General features: G+C 40.4%; 1 protein-coding gene and 1 long non-coding RNA gene across 2 annotated transcripts; both read right to left on the minus strand.

Moving 5' to 3' along the window:
* Positions 1-2,865: 2,865 nt before the first annotated feature.
* LOC148725797 (uncharacterized) lies at positions 2,866-10,270 on the minus strand. The gene is made up of 2 exons (XR_015991004.1): positions 8,453-10,270; positions 2,866-3,262 (listed from the first exon to the last, which is right to left on the minus strand). It is a non-coding gene; the product is annotated as an uncharacterized LOC148725797 (long non-coding RNA).
* A 1,712-nt stretch (positions 10,271-11,982) lies between these two features.
* LOC148725798 (uncharacterized) lies at positions 11,983-16,158 on the minus strand. Its single transcript, XM_088731696.1, has 7 exons — positions 15,465-16,158; positions 15,098-15,313; positions 14,561-14,631; positions 14,270-14,376; positions 12,792-12,919; positions 12,428-12,504; positions 11,983-12,148 (listed from the first exon to the last, which is right to left on the minus strand). Exons 1-7 carry the CDS (start codon positions 15,468-15,470, stop codon positions 12,064-12,066), a joined length of 690 nt encoding a protein of 229 aa, XP_088587822.1. The 5' UTR covers positions 15,471-16,158; the 3' UTR covers positions 11,983-12,063.

Below are 16,158 nucleotides of genomic sequence, written 5' to 3' on the forward strand. Positions count from 1 at the left end.
GTCCTTAAATCTCATTTACATCAACTCCTCCTTAAATCCTATAATTTATCTTATTAGAAATGCAGACATACGGAGGACGTTGAAATCATTGATGCACTGCTGATTGCATAATTTGAATTTAAATGTTTCGAGCTTGAAACATCGAGGTACAATTATGTATTTGTTGTAAACTATGATGAGTTTGCTCCTTGTGGTTTTGAAGATAAACAATAAGTCTCTTAGACATTTCTAAATAAGAACTAAAATGGAGTCCCAGAGATGCTGTCTGCTGGTTTCAATGTCAATGTACAAGTTTTTCCGTTGTTGGAATTAAAAAACCTGAACCAGTTAGAAACATTTCAAGCTTACAGGTGTAAGAAAAAAAAAATTCAGTATCGGCACTTTGTGTCTCCGGAGTAATTAACAGTACTAGATGGCAAAAACTGTCAGCATTCTCCAAGAAAATAGTAGAACATTCACTCCATATTGAGATAAATGTAGGAGCAGAGGATTACGAAATTGTATAGCTTTTATTGATTAAAACTGTGTCCATTTAAAAAATCATCAGACCGCAAGAAGTACATATATTCGCATGAAAAGCAAAGGGAAATAACTTGAAGAAAAGACACAGAAGAGGAAATCTATGCTTTTATCTTAAAATAAGGCAGGAGGATTTAAAAAAAAAGTGTACCTAAGCAAAGGTCTACTCTAGGTCGCCGTACCTTTGGGTGACTTTGGGCGATTTAAGGCGACTTAAGGCGACTTAAGCAAAATTGGCAGAAAAAATATTGCGACTTTAGGCGATTTAAAGCGACTTAGGGCGACTTAAGGCGACTTAGGGCGATTTTATTTGACTTAAGAGATAATAGGCGGCTTAAGCAAAATTGGCAGAAAAAACATTGCGACTTTAGGCGATTTAAGGCGACTTAAGGCAACTTAAGGTCCCAGAGTGGGCCTAAGTAATTATAGATAGTATCATGTAATTGGGCCCTATATGGAGTGCTTTTCGACTGACTGTCCCAAAACCAATATCAAAGTAACGACTACGTTCTGAGAAGAACAGAGTAGAATATCGCAAGAGAGAAAAAAAAGAAAAACAAGACAACTGACCGAAGTACTAGAAAACGTTACCGAGCAAGTCGTGATTGTTTTAATTTTGCTTCTTATTGGTTGGATGCTTGTTATGAGTTGATTTAATTTTGCTTCTTATTGGTTGAGAAGATGGCGCAAGTTAATTTCGATCAATCATAGGGCGTAGCGAAGGGCAACTACTAAATGCAATACCCCGGATGGCTTTTGACACTCATTTAAATATTGCTCTATTGTATGATACCTGAGTAGCATGATGGGAAAGGGAAATTAATGTGTGAGTTTGTGACACATATTTAGAGCCTCCTTCCGCAGCTGTTATTTGGTCTCATTGTTAGCGGAGAGAGCGCGCCGTGTGACGAGACCAAATAACGCGTTTGTGACAAAAATAAGAAAGTCTTCTGGAGCTGCTTTAAATTTGGTTGCCGTTTTGAAAATCAAAATCTCCAAGTAATTTTTGGATATTAACAAATATAGAAATAGCTAGTTTAGAAGCGTTATGGAATTTTGCCTTAACTCTCCCCTACGACTCGTCTTGTTTGCTCTTTTCCCCTAAGAATAACCTCGTATTGGAGAGGAAAGCGGGTAAACGTGCACCTCAAGGGCGTAGGCAAAGGGGAGGTCCACACAAGTGTCCTTCTGGCTTTTGGGGGAGTATGCAAGGGTGTTTCATTGATAAAAATAATCAATTGTTTTTGATAAGAGGAGGCCAATTTCACTATAACACTCCTTCCCCTTGGCTACACCCCCTTTGCACCCTTTACAAAGAGCTATCGATTTTCGACTACATTATGACGTAAAGCAAATTTTTAACTAAAGTTTCAAACGTCGCAAAACTGAAAAGCTGATGCTATTTCTACGGTAAGGTTGTATGAAATTGAATTAGCAAACATTTTCTTATTATCTTGTAAAATCGTGCATGGATCACCGATCTCCATTAGAACAGCAAGCTGAGCCCGGAACTTTGCATTTGCACGTAAGGGGCGTAAGTGACTCAGAAATGACCATAGAATTTGTTATTCACTGGCGTGGAATAGCAAAAATCCAATTCCACGTTCATTTGTTTCTCTGTAAAGTTATCTTAGGATAACGTGACGCGAGAAGGTCTGTGGATTTTTGTGAGTTGAACTCGCTGTACATTATTCAATAAATGCCCCTAGGGATCGCGTTGATAAAAAAGAGCGGCAAAGCACAAACACCTACAGGTCTATATCCACGTCTGACGAATCACTCTCATCATCGTCATTATCCTCTCCATCTCCTGACACGCTATCACTGGGACCCGTCCCGTAAAATGTTAGCTTCCATTCTAAAAACACCCCTGAACTAATTCTCCCAGACTCTGGGTTTAACCCTGGAACAAATTCCTCTTGGAAACCATTATTGACTTGCACTCGCTGAGATCCAGTCTCTTCCGTTGTAACCTGAACTCGCTGTCCCTGATAGTCCGTATCTGTTCGTTTTTAAATGTATCTAATACCGCAGTACAAAATATATGAACTTCATATATTTCATTGTATCTCATTTATCACTTTCACGGGTTTATTACGAATCAACTTAACGGCCTGCTCCCATTTGGCTTGTTAGCTCAATTGGTAGAGCGCTGCACTAGTATCGCAGAGGTCAGTGGTTCGAATCCCGTGCAGGCCTGATTTTTGTCAGGTCTGATTTTTCGCTATTGCTTAAATAGCGCTATCTACTGCGAGGATCGTGCATCATATGTATCTAATACCGCAGTACAAAATATATGAACTTCATATATTTCATTGTATCTAAAAAGAAAGAGATGGCCAAATGTTTGAATTACTAATTGTCATACTTTATTAAAATTGTTTCTCTTTCATTAGTGTATAATATAATCTCAGTCATGTAGGTAATAGAATATTTACCAGTATAAAAGTATGACAAATACACAATATAACTAGCTGTAATAACACACTACACAAAAAGCTATTGATTCACAAATTGTAATCTCAAATCCAGCTACTAAGAAATGTGATTTGAAATGACACTTGTCTAACAAAAAAATATAAGTTCAACCTATCAATCTAAAAAATCAGAAAATTTTTCTTAATCGACTTCAACTTGCAATAACTATCAACTATCTGCTACGTTATTAGATTTGTAATACTTAATAAATATGATCATATACCATAATTTCTTTTAGTAAAGCACTGATAGAAAACAGTTCTTCCTCTAAATGCAGCTGAAACTTTGATATACAAAAATGATGCGTACATCCATATGGAAAAAGGTATCTCATGTGGAGGTAATTAAATATAACATTGAAGAATTCACAATCACTTTAGATAATGAGACCATAAAAATTGCTAAACTACATATTCAGTGAAAAGAAAGCCTCATGCAGGCATGTAAAAGAACCTCATTCTAGACTTTCTATCTAATAATCTTGATATTTTGTACATTTTCGATTTGACAATGAATGAAGAGCTAAGTATGTTATAAATCCCAGAAGCGCTCAGGCATTACTCTGAATGCCAGGACTTCAGCCTGGGTGAACCAGAAAGGATAGACAACACTTCCCTATATTGACCATGAATAAAAAGCTCAGTATGTTGTATATCCCAGAAGTGCTCAGGTATTACACTGAATGCCAGGACTTCAGCCTGGGTTGTAGTGTATGCGGTTGGTTCTCGTGAGCATGCGCACGTGTGCGCATTAGGTATTCCATGTGCTTTTCAAATAAAATAAAAACCGAATACATGACAGTGGCGACGAGGATAAAGTCGTAGGAGACCGTCGAAAATATGACTGCTATCGGGAAGATAGAAAGTTTTGATGAAACACAGGAGAAATGGGAAACCTATGTAGAACGGGTGGAACAGTTTTTCTTAGCAAACAACATCGATGAAGACCACCAAGCGCCAACCTTGTTAAGCTTGATGGGCAGCAAAACGTACACATTGTTGAGAGATCTTCTTACACCAGATAAACCAGCTACGAAGAGCTTCCAGGAGATCGTCACGACTCTTCAGCAACACTTAAGTCCTAAACCATTAGAAATAGCGGAGCGTTTTCGTTTCTACAAACGGATTCAGCGTGAAGGAGAAACTGTCTTGACCTATGTAGCAGACCTGAAGAAATTAGCAACCCACTGCAACTTTGGGGCCAACCTTAACGAAGCTTTACGAGATAAACTGGTTTGTGGCCTTAGAAATGTGCAGATACAAAAACGGTTGCTTTCAGAAGCCAAACTCAAATATTCCAAGGCTTTGGAAATAGCGATAGCAATGGAAACGGCTATTCGCGATGCTGCGGAATTACAAAGTGAGCTTCAATCAGAACCTCGCGTTGACAAGATCTCAGATAACCACACACAAGCGCCATCGCCGAACCCCACCACTAAAGTTTGCTATCGATGTGGGGGAGACTCGCACGCAACGCACAATTGCAGATTCAAGGACCAAACATGTTATCATTGTGGGAAGGTGGGCCATATTTCAAGAGCTTGTCGCTCGAAACAACAAGGTAAGCCAAAACAACCACCGAAACCACCGCTTAACACTCAAGTCCATTCTATTGAGTACAGTGAGAGCGATGAATTTGAAGATGTATTAGGAAGCATACAGATACACAATGTAAGCAAACCGAGCAGTACTGTAATCTGGATCGATCTGAAAGTGGAAGGTAAACCACTGAAAATGGAACTGGACACAGGCTCAGCTGTGTCGATTATTCCACATAATTTGTACAGGGAGAAATTTCACGACAAGCCCTTGCAAGAAACTAAATTAATGTTGAAAACCTATACTGGAGAGAACATTTTCCCAGCTGGAGTGCTGAAGGTAAATGTTGAGTACAAAGACCAGCAACCTTTGCTGTTGGATCTGTATGTGGTTAAGAACAAGGGCCCTGTGTTGATGGGAAGGGATTGGCTTCACAAGGTACGCCTAGATTGGTATGCTATTAAGTCATTGAAAGCTTCACAAACCCTATCAACTACTAAGGAGCAGCTGCAAACCATGCTAGACAAATACTCTGATGTTTTTGAAGACAAACTTGGAACGTTCAAATCAGCTAAAGCAAAGCTAACCCTTAAAGATGATAGCTAAGCCCATTTCTGCAAAGCTCGTGCTGTGCCCTATGCCTTAAGGCCTAAAGTTGAAGAAGAGCTAAGAAGACTTCAGAATGAAGGAATTCTCACGAAAGTTGAGTGGAGCGAGTGGGCAACACCCATTGTAACCGTCCCCAAGAAAGATGGATCGGTCAGGCTTTGTGGTGATTACAAGGGCACGGTAAACCCAGAACTACATGCTGAACAATATCCCTTACCCCGCATCGAAGATATCTTTGCAAAGCTTGCTGGTGGACAGAAATTCTCAAAGATTGATCTTTGCCAGGCATACCACCAACTAGAGATGGAAGAAGATTCCAGAAAATACCTCACCATCAACACACACATGGGATTGTTCCAGTACAATAGACTAGTGTTCGGCATCACTTCAGCACCCGCTATCTGGCAACGCACCATTGATCAAGTGCTGGAAGGGACATCTGGCACAAGCTGTATACTGGATGACATGATTATCACTGGAAAGAGTGATGAAGAACACCTGGCTAACTTAGAAGAAGTCCTTCGACGGCTACAGTTTCATGGTTTGAGAGCTAACAAAGCCAAATGTGAGTTTTTCAAGGAGAAGATAACCTATTGTGGACATTATATTGACAAGGATGGCCTTCACAAGTCTACAGCAAAAGTAGAAGCGGTTTTGGAAGCACCACGCCCAAACGACGTAGCTGAAGTAAGATCATTTCTCGGGCTAATCAACTACTACCATAGGTTCTTACCTAACCTGTCGACAACTGTCCACCCCTTGACTCAACTCTTGGGAAAGGACCACCAATGGAAGGGGACAGAGCAATGCGAGGCAGCATTCCACAAGGTGAAAGAAATGATCACTTCAGAGCAAGTTCTCACACATTATGATCCCAGTCTGCCACTTAGACTTGCTTGTGACGCATCCCCCGTAGGCATTGGAGCAGTGCTTTCTCACGTAATTAACGATGGTACCGAGCGACCTATAGCTTTTGCTTCAAGGACACTGACAAAAACTGAGCAAAAGTATGCGCAGATTGACAAGGAAGCTTTGTCGATAATCTGGGGTGTCAAGAAGTTTCACATGTACCTGTTTGGCCGTCCTTTCACTCTATACACAGATCATCAGCCATTAACTTCAATCTTTCATCCGCGGAAGAGCATCCCCGTGGTCACCGCAGCACGTCTTCAACGTTATGCCTTGTTCCTGGCAGGCTATGACTACTCCATTCAATACAAGAACACTAAGGTTCACAGCAATGCAGATGGTCTTTCCCGCCTACCACTGTTAACGGAAGCCAAAGATGAAGAAGTGGTTGACCCAGTGGGTGTATTTAATTTGATGCAGTTTGACCCTTTGCCAGTCACAGTGGACAACGTTAGACGAGAGACACAAAGAGATCCTGTCTTGGCCCAAGTGCATGAAATGACCAGGAAGGGATGGCCAAACAACCATGACCCTGTACTCAACCCCTATTTTGTTCACAAAGATGAGATCACGTTACAATCAGGCTGTTTGATGTGGGGAATAAGAGTAATAAAACCCCCAAAACTACGCCCTCAAGTTCTCAAGGAACTTCATCAGGGACATGTGGGAGTCGTGAAGATGAAGGCCCTGGCCCGAAGCTACACCTGGTGGCCTGGAATCGATAAAGAAATTGAACTGTCTGCTAAGTCTTGCCCAGGTTGCCAACTAGTACAGAGGGAGCCCAGTACAGTGCCAGTGCACCCATGGGAATGGCCTTCGTTGCCCTGGCAACGAATTCATATCGATTTTGCAGGTCCCTTCCTTAACAGCATGTTTTTAGTGGTAGTGGATGCACATTCACGTTGGCTAGAGATAGAGAAAATGAACACTACAACTTCAGCGAAAACCATTGAAACCCTTCAGAAGCTGTTTGCAAGATATGGCGTACCAGCCCAGTTAGTGAGTGATAATGGGCCTCAGTTCACATCAGAAGAGTTCCAGCAATTCCTTAAGAGAAACGGCATCAAACACATCACCTCAGCACCTTATCACCCTGCCACCAACGGCCTAGCAGAACGTGCTGTCCAGAGTTTCAAGAATGCCATGAAGAGTGAAACTGAAGTGACATCTTTGAACATTAAGTTGGCGAGATTTTTGCTAACTTATAGAATCACCCCCCACTCAACCACCGGAGAGCCACCGTCCCAGTTGTTTTTGGGAAGAAGATTACGCACTCGACTGGACTTGTTAAAACCAGATCTCTTCATCCAGGTAAACAACCGTCAGATAGACCAGTCTGTTGCCAAGAGTGGTTCTGTAACAAGGCATTTTGCCATTGGTCAGAGGGTGATAGCACGAAATTACACTGGAAAGTCAAAGTGGGTACCCGGTATTGTACGTGCACGATTGGGACCCCTGTCTTATGAAGTGGAGATTGGGCCTAACCTAGTTTGGCGTCGACACACGGATCAACTCCGAGATTCCAATGTTCCTGTTACAGACAGACACCCGCCAGTTTCATACCCCTTGCCTCTTCCACTCCCCGCCACGACCACTGATCACCCAGTAGCTGAACTACCTGAACAGACAGAAGTTGTCTCGAGGGAGACAGACTGCCCGTCACCCAAATGCAATCCGGTGGCTGAATCGTCTGCTAGCAGCTCACCGACCCAGATTGAACATGTTCCTGTGAAACGATACCCTTCCAGAGTGCGGCAACCCCCAGTTCGGATGGATCTGTGAACATTGAGCTACCCTTTTTTTGGGGGGGGGGGGGAGTTTGAGACTGGATTTCTACTGATAGCATGTTGCGTTGAACTTTTGAAAACTTTTAAATTCTTAAGGACTTTAGGGGGACAAGAGACTGGCTTACAAGAGAGGTGTTGTAGTGTATGCGGTTGGTTCTCGTAAGCATGCGCACGTGTGCGCATTAGGTATTCCATGTGATTTTCAAATAAAATAAAAACCGAATACATGACATGGGTGAACCAGAAAGGATAGACAACACTTCCCTATATTGACCATGAATAAAAAGCTAAGTATGTTATATATCCCAGAAGCGCTCAGGCATTACACTGAATGACACGACTTCAGCCTGGGTGAACCAGAAAGGATAGACAACACTTCCCTATATTGACAATGAATGAAAAGCTATGTAAAACTTTGTTATATATCCCAGAAGCGCTCAGGCATTACAGTCTATGCCAGGACTTCAGCCTGGGTGAAGCAGAAAGGATAGACAACACTTCCCTATATTGACCATGAATGAAAAGCTATGTAAGTTATATATCCCAGAGGCGCTCGGGCATTACGCTGAATGCCAGGACTTCAGCCTGGGTGGATCAGAAAGGATAGACAACACTTCCCTATATTGACCATGAATGAAAAGCTAAGTATGTTGTATATCCCAGAAGCCCTCAGGCATTACACTGAATGCCAGGACTTCAGCCTGGGTGGACCAGAAAGGATAGACAACACTTCCCTATATTGACCATGAATGAAAAGCTATGTAAGTTATATATCCCAGAAGCGCTCAGGCATTACACTGAATGCCAGGACTTCAGCCTGGGTGGACCAGAAAGGATATTAGACAACACTTCCCTATATTGACCATGAATGAAAAGCTAAGTATGTAATATATCCCAGAAGCGCTCATGCATTACACTGAATGCCAGGTCTTCAGCCTGGGTGAACCAGAAAGGATAGACAACACTTCCCTATATTGACCATGAATGAAAAGCTACGTATGTTATATATCCCAGAAGCGTTCGGGCATTACACTGAATGCCAGGACTTCAGCCTGGGTGAACCAGAAAGGATCGATAGACAACACTTCCCTATATTGACCATCAATGAAAAGCTAAGTATGTTATAAATCCCACAAGTGCTCTGGTATTACTCTGAATGCCTGGACTTCAGCCTGTGTGAACCAGAAAGGATAGACAGCACTTCCCTATATTGACCATGAATGAAAAGCTATGTAAGTTATATATCCCAGAAGCGCTCAGGCATTACACTGAATGCCAGGACTTCAGCCTGGGTGGACCAGAAAGGATAGACAATACTTCCCTATATTGACAATTAATGAAAAGCTAAGTATGTTATATATCCCAGAAGCGCTCAAGCATTACTCTGAATGCCAGGACTTTAGCCTGGATGAACCAGATAGCATGGACAACACTTCCCTATATTGACCATGAATAAAAAGCTCAGTATGTTGTATATCCCAGAAGTGCTCAGGCATTACACTGAATGCCAGGACTTCAGCCTGGGTGAACCAGAAAGGATAGACAACACTTCCCCTATATTGACCATGAATGAAAAGCTAACTATGTTATATATCCCAGAAGCGCTCAGGCATTACACTGAATGCCGGGACTTCAGCCTGGGTGAACCAGAGAGGATAGACAACACTTCCCTATATTGACCATGAATGAAAAGCTATGTAAAACTTTGTTATATATCCCAGAAGCGCTCAGGCATTACAGTCAATACCAGGACTTCAGCCTGGGTGAACCAGAAAGGACCATGAATTGACCATGAATGAAAAGCTAAGTATGTTATAAATCCCACAGGTGCTCTGGTATTACTCTGAATGCCTGGACTTCAGCCTGTGTAAACCAGAAAGGATAGACAACACTTCCCTATATTGACCATGAATGAAAAGCTAGGTATGTTATATATCCCAGAAGTGCTCAGGCATTACTCCGAATAAAGGACTTCAGCCTGGGTGAGCCAGAAAAGAAAGACATCATTTCTCTCTATTAACAGTGAATGAAAAGCTATGTAAGTTATATATCCCAGAAGCGCTCAGGCATTACACTGAATGCCAGGACTTCAGCCTGGGTGAACCAGAAAGGATAGAAAACACTTCCCTATACTGACAATAAATGAAAAGCTAAGTATGTTATATATCCCAGAAGCGCTCAGGCATTACACTGAATGCCGGGACTTCAGCCTGGGTGAACCAGAGAGGATAGACGACACTTCCCTATATTGACCATGAATGAAAAGCTATGTAAAACTTTGTTATATATCCCAGAAGCGCTCAGGCATTACAGTCAATACCAGGACTTCAGCCTGGGTGAACGAGAAAGGACCATGAATTGACCATGAATGAAAAGCTATGTAAGTTGTATATCCCAGAAGCGTTCAGGCATTACACTGAATGCCAGGACTTCAGCCTGGGTAAACCAGAAAGGATAGACAACACTTCCCTATATTGACCATGAATGAAAAGCTAAGTATGTTGTATATCCCAGAAGCACTCAGGCATTTTTCTGAATGCCAGGATTTCAGCCTGAGTAAACCAGAAAGGATAGACAACACTTCTCTATATTGACCATGAATAAAAAGTTCAGTATGTTATATATCCCAGAAGTGCTCAGGCATTACTCTGAATGCCAGGACTTCAGCCTGGGTGAACCAGAAAGGATAGAGAACACTTCCCTATATTGACAATGATTGAAAAGCTAAGTATGTTGTATATCCCAGAAGCGCTCAGGCATTACACTGAATGCCAGGACTTCAGCCTGGGTGGACCAGAAAGGATAGACAACACTTCCCTATATTGACAATGAATGAAAAGCTAAGTATGTTGTATATCCCAGAAGCGCTCAGGCATTACTCTGAATGCCAGGACTTCAGCCTGGGTGAACCAGAAAGGATAGACAATACTTCCCTATATTGACTATGAATGAAAAGCTATGTATGTTATATATCCCAGAAGCGCTCAGGTATTACACTGAATGCCAGGACTTCAGCCTGGGTGGACCAGAAAAGATAGACAACACTTCCCTGTACTGACAATCAATGAAAAGCTATGTATGTGATATATCCCAGAAGCGCTCAGGCATTACACTGAATCCCAGGTCCTCAGCCTGGGTGAACCAGAAAGGATAGACAACACTTCCCTATATTGACCATGAATGAAAAGCTACGTATGTTATATATCCTAGAAGCGTTCAGGGATTACACTGAATGCCAGGACTTTAGCCTGGGTGAACCAGAAAGGATCGATAGACAACACTTTGCTATATTGATCATGAATGAAAAGCTAAGTATGTTATAAATCCCAGAAGCGCTCAGGCATTACTCTGAATGCCAGGACTTCAGCCTGGGTGAACCAGAAAGGATAGACAATACTTCCCTATATTGACCATGAATGAAAAGCTATGTATGTTATATATCCCAGAAGCGCTCAGGCATTACACTGAATGCCAGGACTTCAGCCTGGGTGGACCAGAAAAGATAGACAACACTTCCCTATACTGACAATCAATGAAAAGCTATGTATGTGATATATCCCAGAAGCGCTCAGGCATTACACTGAATCCCAGGTCTTCAGCCTGGGTGAACCAGAAAGGATAGACAACACTTCCCTATATTGACCATGAATGAAAAGCTACGTATGTTATATATCCTAGAAGCGTTCAGGGATGACACTGAATGCCAGGACTTCAGCCTGGGTGAACCAGAAAGGATCGATAGACAACACTTTGCGATATTGATCATGAATGAAAAGCTAAGTATGTTATAAATCCCACAGGTGCTCTGGTATTACTCTGAATGCCTGGACTTCGGCCTGTGTGAACCAGAAAGGATAGACAACACTTCCCTATATTGACCATGAATGAAAAGCTAGGTATGTTATATATCCCAGAAGAGCTCAAGCATTACTCTGAATGAAGGACTTCAGCCTGGGTGAACCAGAAAGGAAAGACATAATTTCTCTCTATTAACAGTGAATGAAAAACTAAGTTTGCTATATCCCAGAAGCTCTCAGGCATTACGCTGAATGCCATATAAATCTTAGAGATATGACAAATAAATATATATATTATCTCAGAAGTGACCAGGCAACACTAAACAAAATAATATTGTTACAGGATAAGACTTCAAGAAAATAGATTTTTTTAAATGAAACAATGTTGACTATGCCTTACTACAATGGGTGCCCAGAATTTAAAAATTAAAATGTTATACACTGCAGGCAGAGCACATCACATGGCTCCTCTTCAAGGAGAAAGAGCAAGTCATCTCTTAACCCCTTCCATCTGAAACAGACAGAAAAAAAACAGTGAATTCAGTTTCCACCTTTATAATCCAAGCTTACCATATTTTTGCTGGTAACTGGGTAAAAGTGAAGAACAGCTCCCCTAAAAGTCTCTCGGCCGACTGTCGGCCAACTGTCGGCCGGCAGTATACCAACTGTCCATCAAACTAAGTATCCCAAGTGAGATTTAAAGACATGTAATCCAATAGAAAGTGAAATACCATACTGCAAGCTGGAACTTTTTATCCATGTCAATGCAGAAATGCAGAGTTGTACCTACCCCCCAATATTTGCTTTGCTCTTTAGGAAACACTCAGCAAAGGCTTCCCCAAAAGGAACATCAGGAGAGGCACATTCCTACAAATAAATTGCATGTATCACTCAATAATGAATTAACTGAGCTAAAGTCATATAATGTTCACTACTAATGGTAGATATATAATCACTGTTCACCACAGATAAAATATGTTCACTTTTATGGACACCTTTCGTCTGCCTTTCTGTAAAGTCAAGAAAGCCAAGAAAGCTCTCACTAATTGATTATAAATAAATTGCATAACAAATACCGGTAGGCTAGATATGTTTTGTGTTATTGTATAATTCCGCTATGATGCATGTCATTTAGCATTGCAGGTATAACCTACCTTAATAACTTTGCAGAATACACAACACTCTGTGTCCAATCCTTGCTTGCAAAGTTCATTGATATATTTTTTGGCATCACCAACTCTTTGCTTGAGCAGCATTATCAGTGTTTTGTAATCAAGAGTAACTGTCATGAAAAAAGACAAGAAGATAACAAGAAGTTGAAGTTAAAATAGCTACACCAAAGATCTCAAATGTTATACTTTCCCAGATATTTTCTAACACTGCCAAGCATAAAATGGATTCAATAATTACTATCACGTAGCTAGACATGTAACATAAAAACATTGCAAAAATAAAAAATAATAAGATAAAAAAAAATATAAAGAGTCAAGATCGGCACACACAAATAACCTGAAAATTTAACTTTAAAGCATCTTCCATTAACTTCTATTCCAGTTTTTTCAATGGCATCCCTCTGGCGATTTAAATCTTTTATCGTAGAAAAATAGAAATGAAATAAATTATAATACTTCAAGACCCTATCAAGGAAACAAACCCGAAATTTCACCTTAAGTAGCCATAAAAAGTGATCATAGCTAGAAGACTTAAAGGCTCATCTGGAGGAGAATGAAGCAATTCAACCCTTCGAAGTTTGAAGGGATCTATAACTGCACTTGACCGCAGGAAACTAAACATTCCCGCTTTTGCTTACGCATATTAATATGAAATCCAATCTCCAAATGTCAATAGGCCGATCCCGCCCCTATTAAAAAAAAGGCTTCATTGTACCCAGCAGGAACAGAGATTGAACAAATTCAAGCAACTACTCAGATTACTGCGAGCAATTATCGAAAAAGGCTGTCAAGGTGATGATGGAAACTTATCTGGTTTATGACGTCACTCCATAGCAACCAACCTTTTTGAATATTTGAACTTCCGTTTACCTGTGGCTCGTGATGTTGGAATATTTGCCAAGTTATATAAATTTGCTGTATGTCTTTGGTGATTCATTGCTAGGGTGTAATGTATGCTTTGTTGAGGATCTACACTGAACTAAGTGTCTAAGAGACAAGAAATAAACCTGAAAATTTTAGTTTGCAACATATTTAAATTTCTGTAACATTTGGGAAAGTTAGTATGTAAGTTAGGAAAAATTAAAAATGCACCCCTCCTCTTGTCCTAAATTTGACCATGTAATCAAGGTGCTCATTAGGGGTTTCATGGTATCTAACCATGTTAATGAATGTGAGTTCTATGACAACATTTTTGTTGAGGGGAATGTGGTAAAAGACATGAATTGATGGTAGAGACTAAAAGCAGGGGTATCATTAAGGGCTGGGCAATAGACAAATTGACCAACTGTAAGCACAATTTTGTGTGGATGTTTTCAAGCCAAGGCCTTCACTAAAACTCAACTTGTTATAAAGGAGATATGCATCAATATGCTTGAGTACCAAATCCTTATGCTCACCCACAAAATGTAATGACACCCCAGCAAAAGTGAAATGCACATGCTATAATTATTGGTAGCTACCTTCTACGACATCCTTTGTCCAAGGACACTTTTCAGCTCCTCCCTGTTGATGTATCACCTGCTCTGTTGCCCGCTCAAAAATGATGTTGTTCTTGTCAGAATTTATTCTAAGACAAAAACAAACACAATTACCAGGTATTCTGTTGTAACAACTTTAACACTAAGACTAAAGTAACAACAATAAGGTATTCACATAACATCTCAATATTTCAGGCAGCAGCTTAGACTCTGATTTCACTGCTCAATCAAGATAAAGTAAAATATCTTTGAATCTAAAAACATATTACTCACTCTTCGTCAAGATAAAAACCACTAAAGTCATCCTTTTTCAAAAGGAGTTTATATATTCTCCTCACAGCTCTCTAAAAGAATGAAAAAAAATTCAACAATCAATTTGTTCCCCTCTACTAACTATGGTTTGTCCTATTTCTACTTTCACACTTTTTAAAAACCCTGGTTGTTAACGCATACAAGTACAATTAAAAATTAACCTTACCCATCAGTCATTAGAGCAGGGAAGGTCAAAAAGGGTCCAAGAGAAAAAATGATAAAATGAATTTTCATACTAGATAATTCTCGTTGAAACAGAAGGGAGGAAAAACTTTACTGGTAGACCTGTTTATGGTAACGGGGATTATCAAGTAAATGTAACCGCATGTAATCATGTGAAATGATTACCGCCGAAATAATTAAGTTAATTATGCATACAATTCGCGCGCCAAACACATACTCAACATAAAAGAAAATCTTCCACGAAAGAACTGATTCAAGCAAATTATGAACACATATCACACTATTCATGCTCATCAGTTATGTTTTTCTACTCACTCGACAAGCCGGTGGAACCACTACCGTCGTTCGCGTCTGTCTTCTGTTTTGGCGCCGACGGACGTTGCTTGCATTATAAACAGGTTCAAGACGGCTCTCGATCCGCTGCAGCGCTTCAAAGTTTTCTTTGTTACTGCGCTCTTGCTGCTGCCGAAGCTTTACATTTTCGCTCGCCAGAGCCTGGTTGACGCTCTTCTCGAACAAAATCTGCGGGTTCTGTAAGGAATTGGTGAAATAGAAGAAATGAGTTGGTAGTGGTTAATCGTCTCAACCAATATTGAATAGCAGTTGCTTTCCCATGTAATAATAAAAGATGTTTTAGATATAATATATAGAAATGTATAACTTTATATTCGAAGTAACTAACCTTCATCGTCAGATGAACTTGAAATTCCGTGAAACAAATAACGGGAATTTGAAGTCGCCGCAAAAGTATCTGTTAAGTCCTTCCCGTTACGTTTCCGCTCATGCCTTTCAAAAGTCGAACGTGATACGAAGTCATTACAGTGAGCGCAGAAAACATATCCTTTCTCGTCATCGCACTCCATGCGCTCTTTAAAGGAGATGCAAAAATGAAACCGTCGCTTAAAAAATTTCAATATAGATGTTTCGACCCCAGAAAGAATTGTGAACACGTCAAAGTTTGCTGCTGCGCGTTGAACAAAGTTTGCTCTTCTCGCTCATCAATGCACGTGTTGGCTAATTTGTGATGAATTTTCTATTGACAGTTCAGATTACAATGAGACTATCTTTAATGCGTCAATTAAAGATGTCAGAAAAGCGAGACTCGTTTAAATCTCACCTTAAAGTCAAATTAAGTGTATCTTAATTAAACACCCTCTTTTGTGCCAAAAAAAGGTACCACTTAAAGGATACTGAAAGATTTTCGTTATTAAAGGTAAACTTATGTTAAATTAAAGATTCATAAAAGGTTGGCGTTAGCTTTCGGAGATTTCATTTGACACTTAAAGACAATTAAAGCTTTACTCAATCTTTAGGATGCATTAGATTTTGCCTAAAGGCACTGAAATATGAACATTCGTCCTGTGTTCGCTCTTGCG

This window comes from Stylophora pistillata, chromosome 8 (assembly GCF_964205215.1).
Source record: "Stylophora pistillata chromosome 8, jaStyPist1.2, whole genome shotgun sequence".
Lineage (NCBI taxonomy): Eukaryota > Metazoa > Cnidaria > Anthozoa > Scleractinia > Pocilloporidae > Stylophora > Stylophora pistillata.

Excerpts from the sequence above, each read along its gene's own strand:
- LOC148725798 (XM_088731696.1), bottom strand. Across the intron at positions 12,920-14,269 it reads GACAAAGGATGTCGTAGAAG|TTACTCTTGATTACAAAACA; the intron begins GTAGCTACCAAT and ends TTTTCATGACAG. Across the intron at positions 12,505-12,791 it reads TATTCTGCAAAGTTATTAAG|GAATGTGCCTCTCCTGATGT; the intron begins GTAGGTTATACC and ends ATTTATTTGTAG.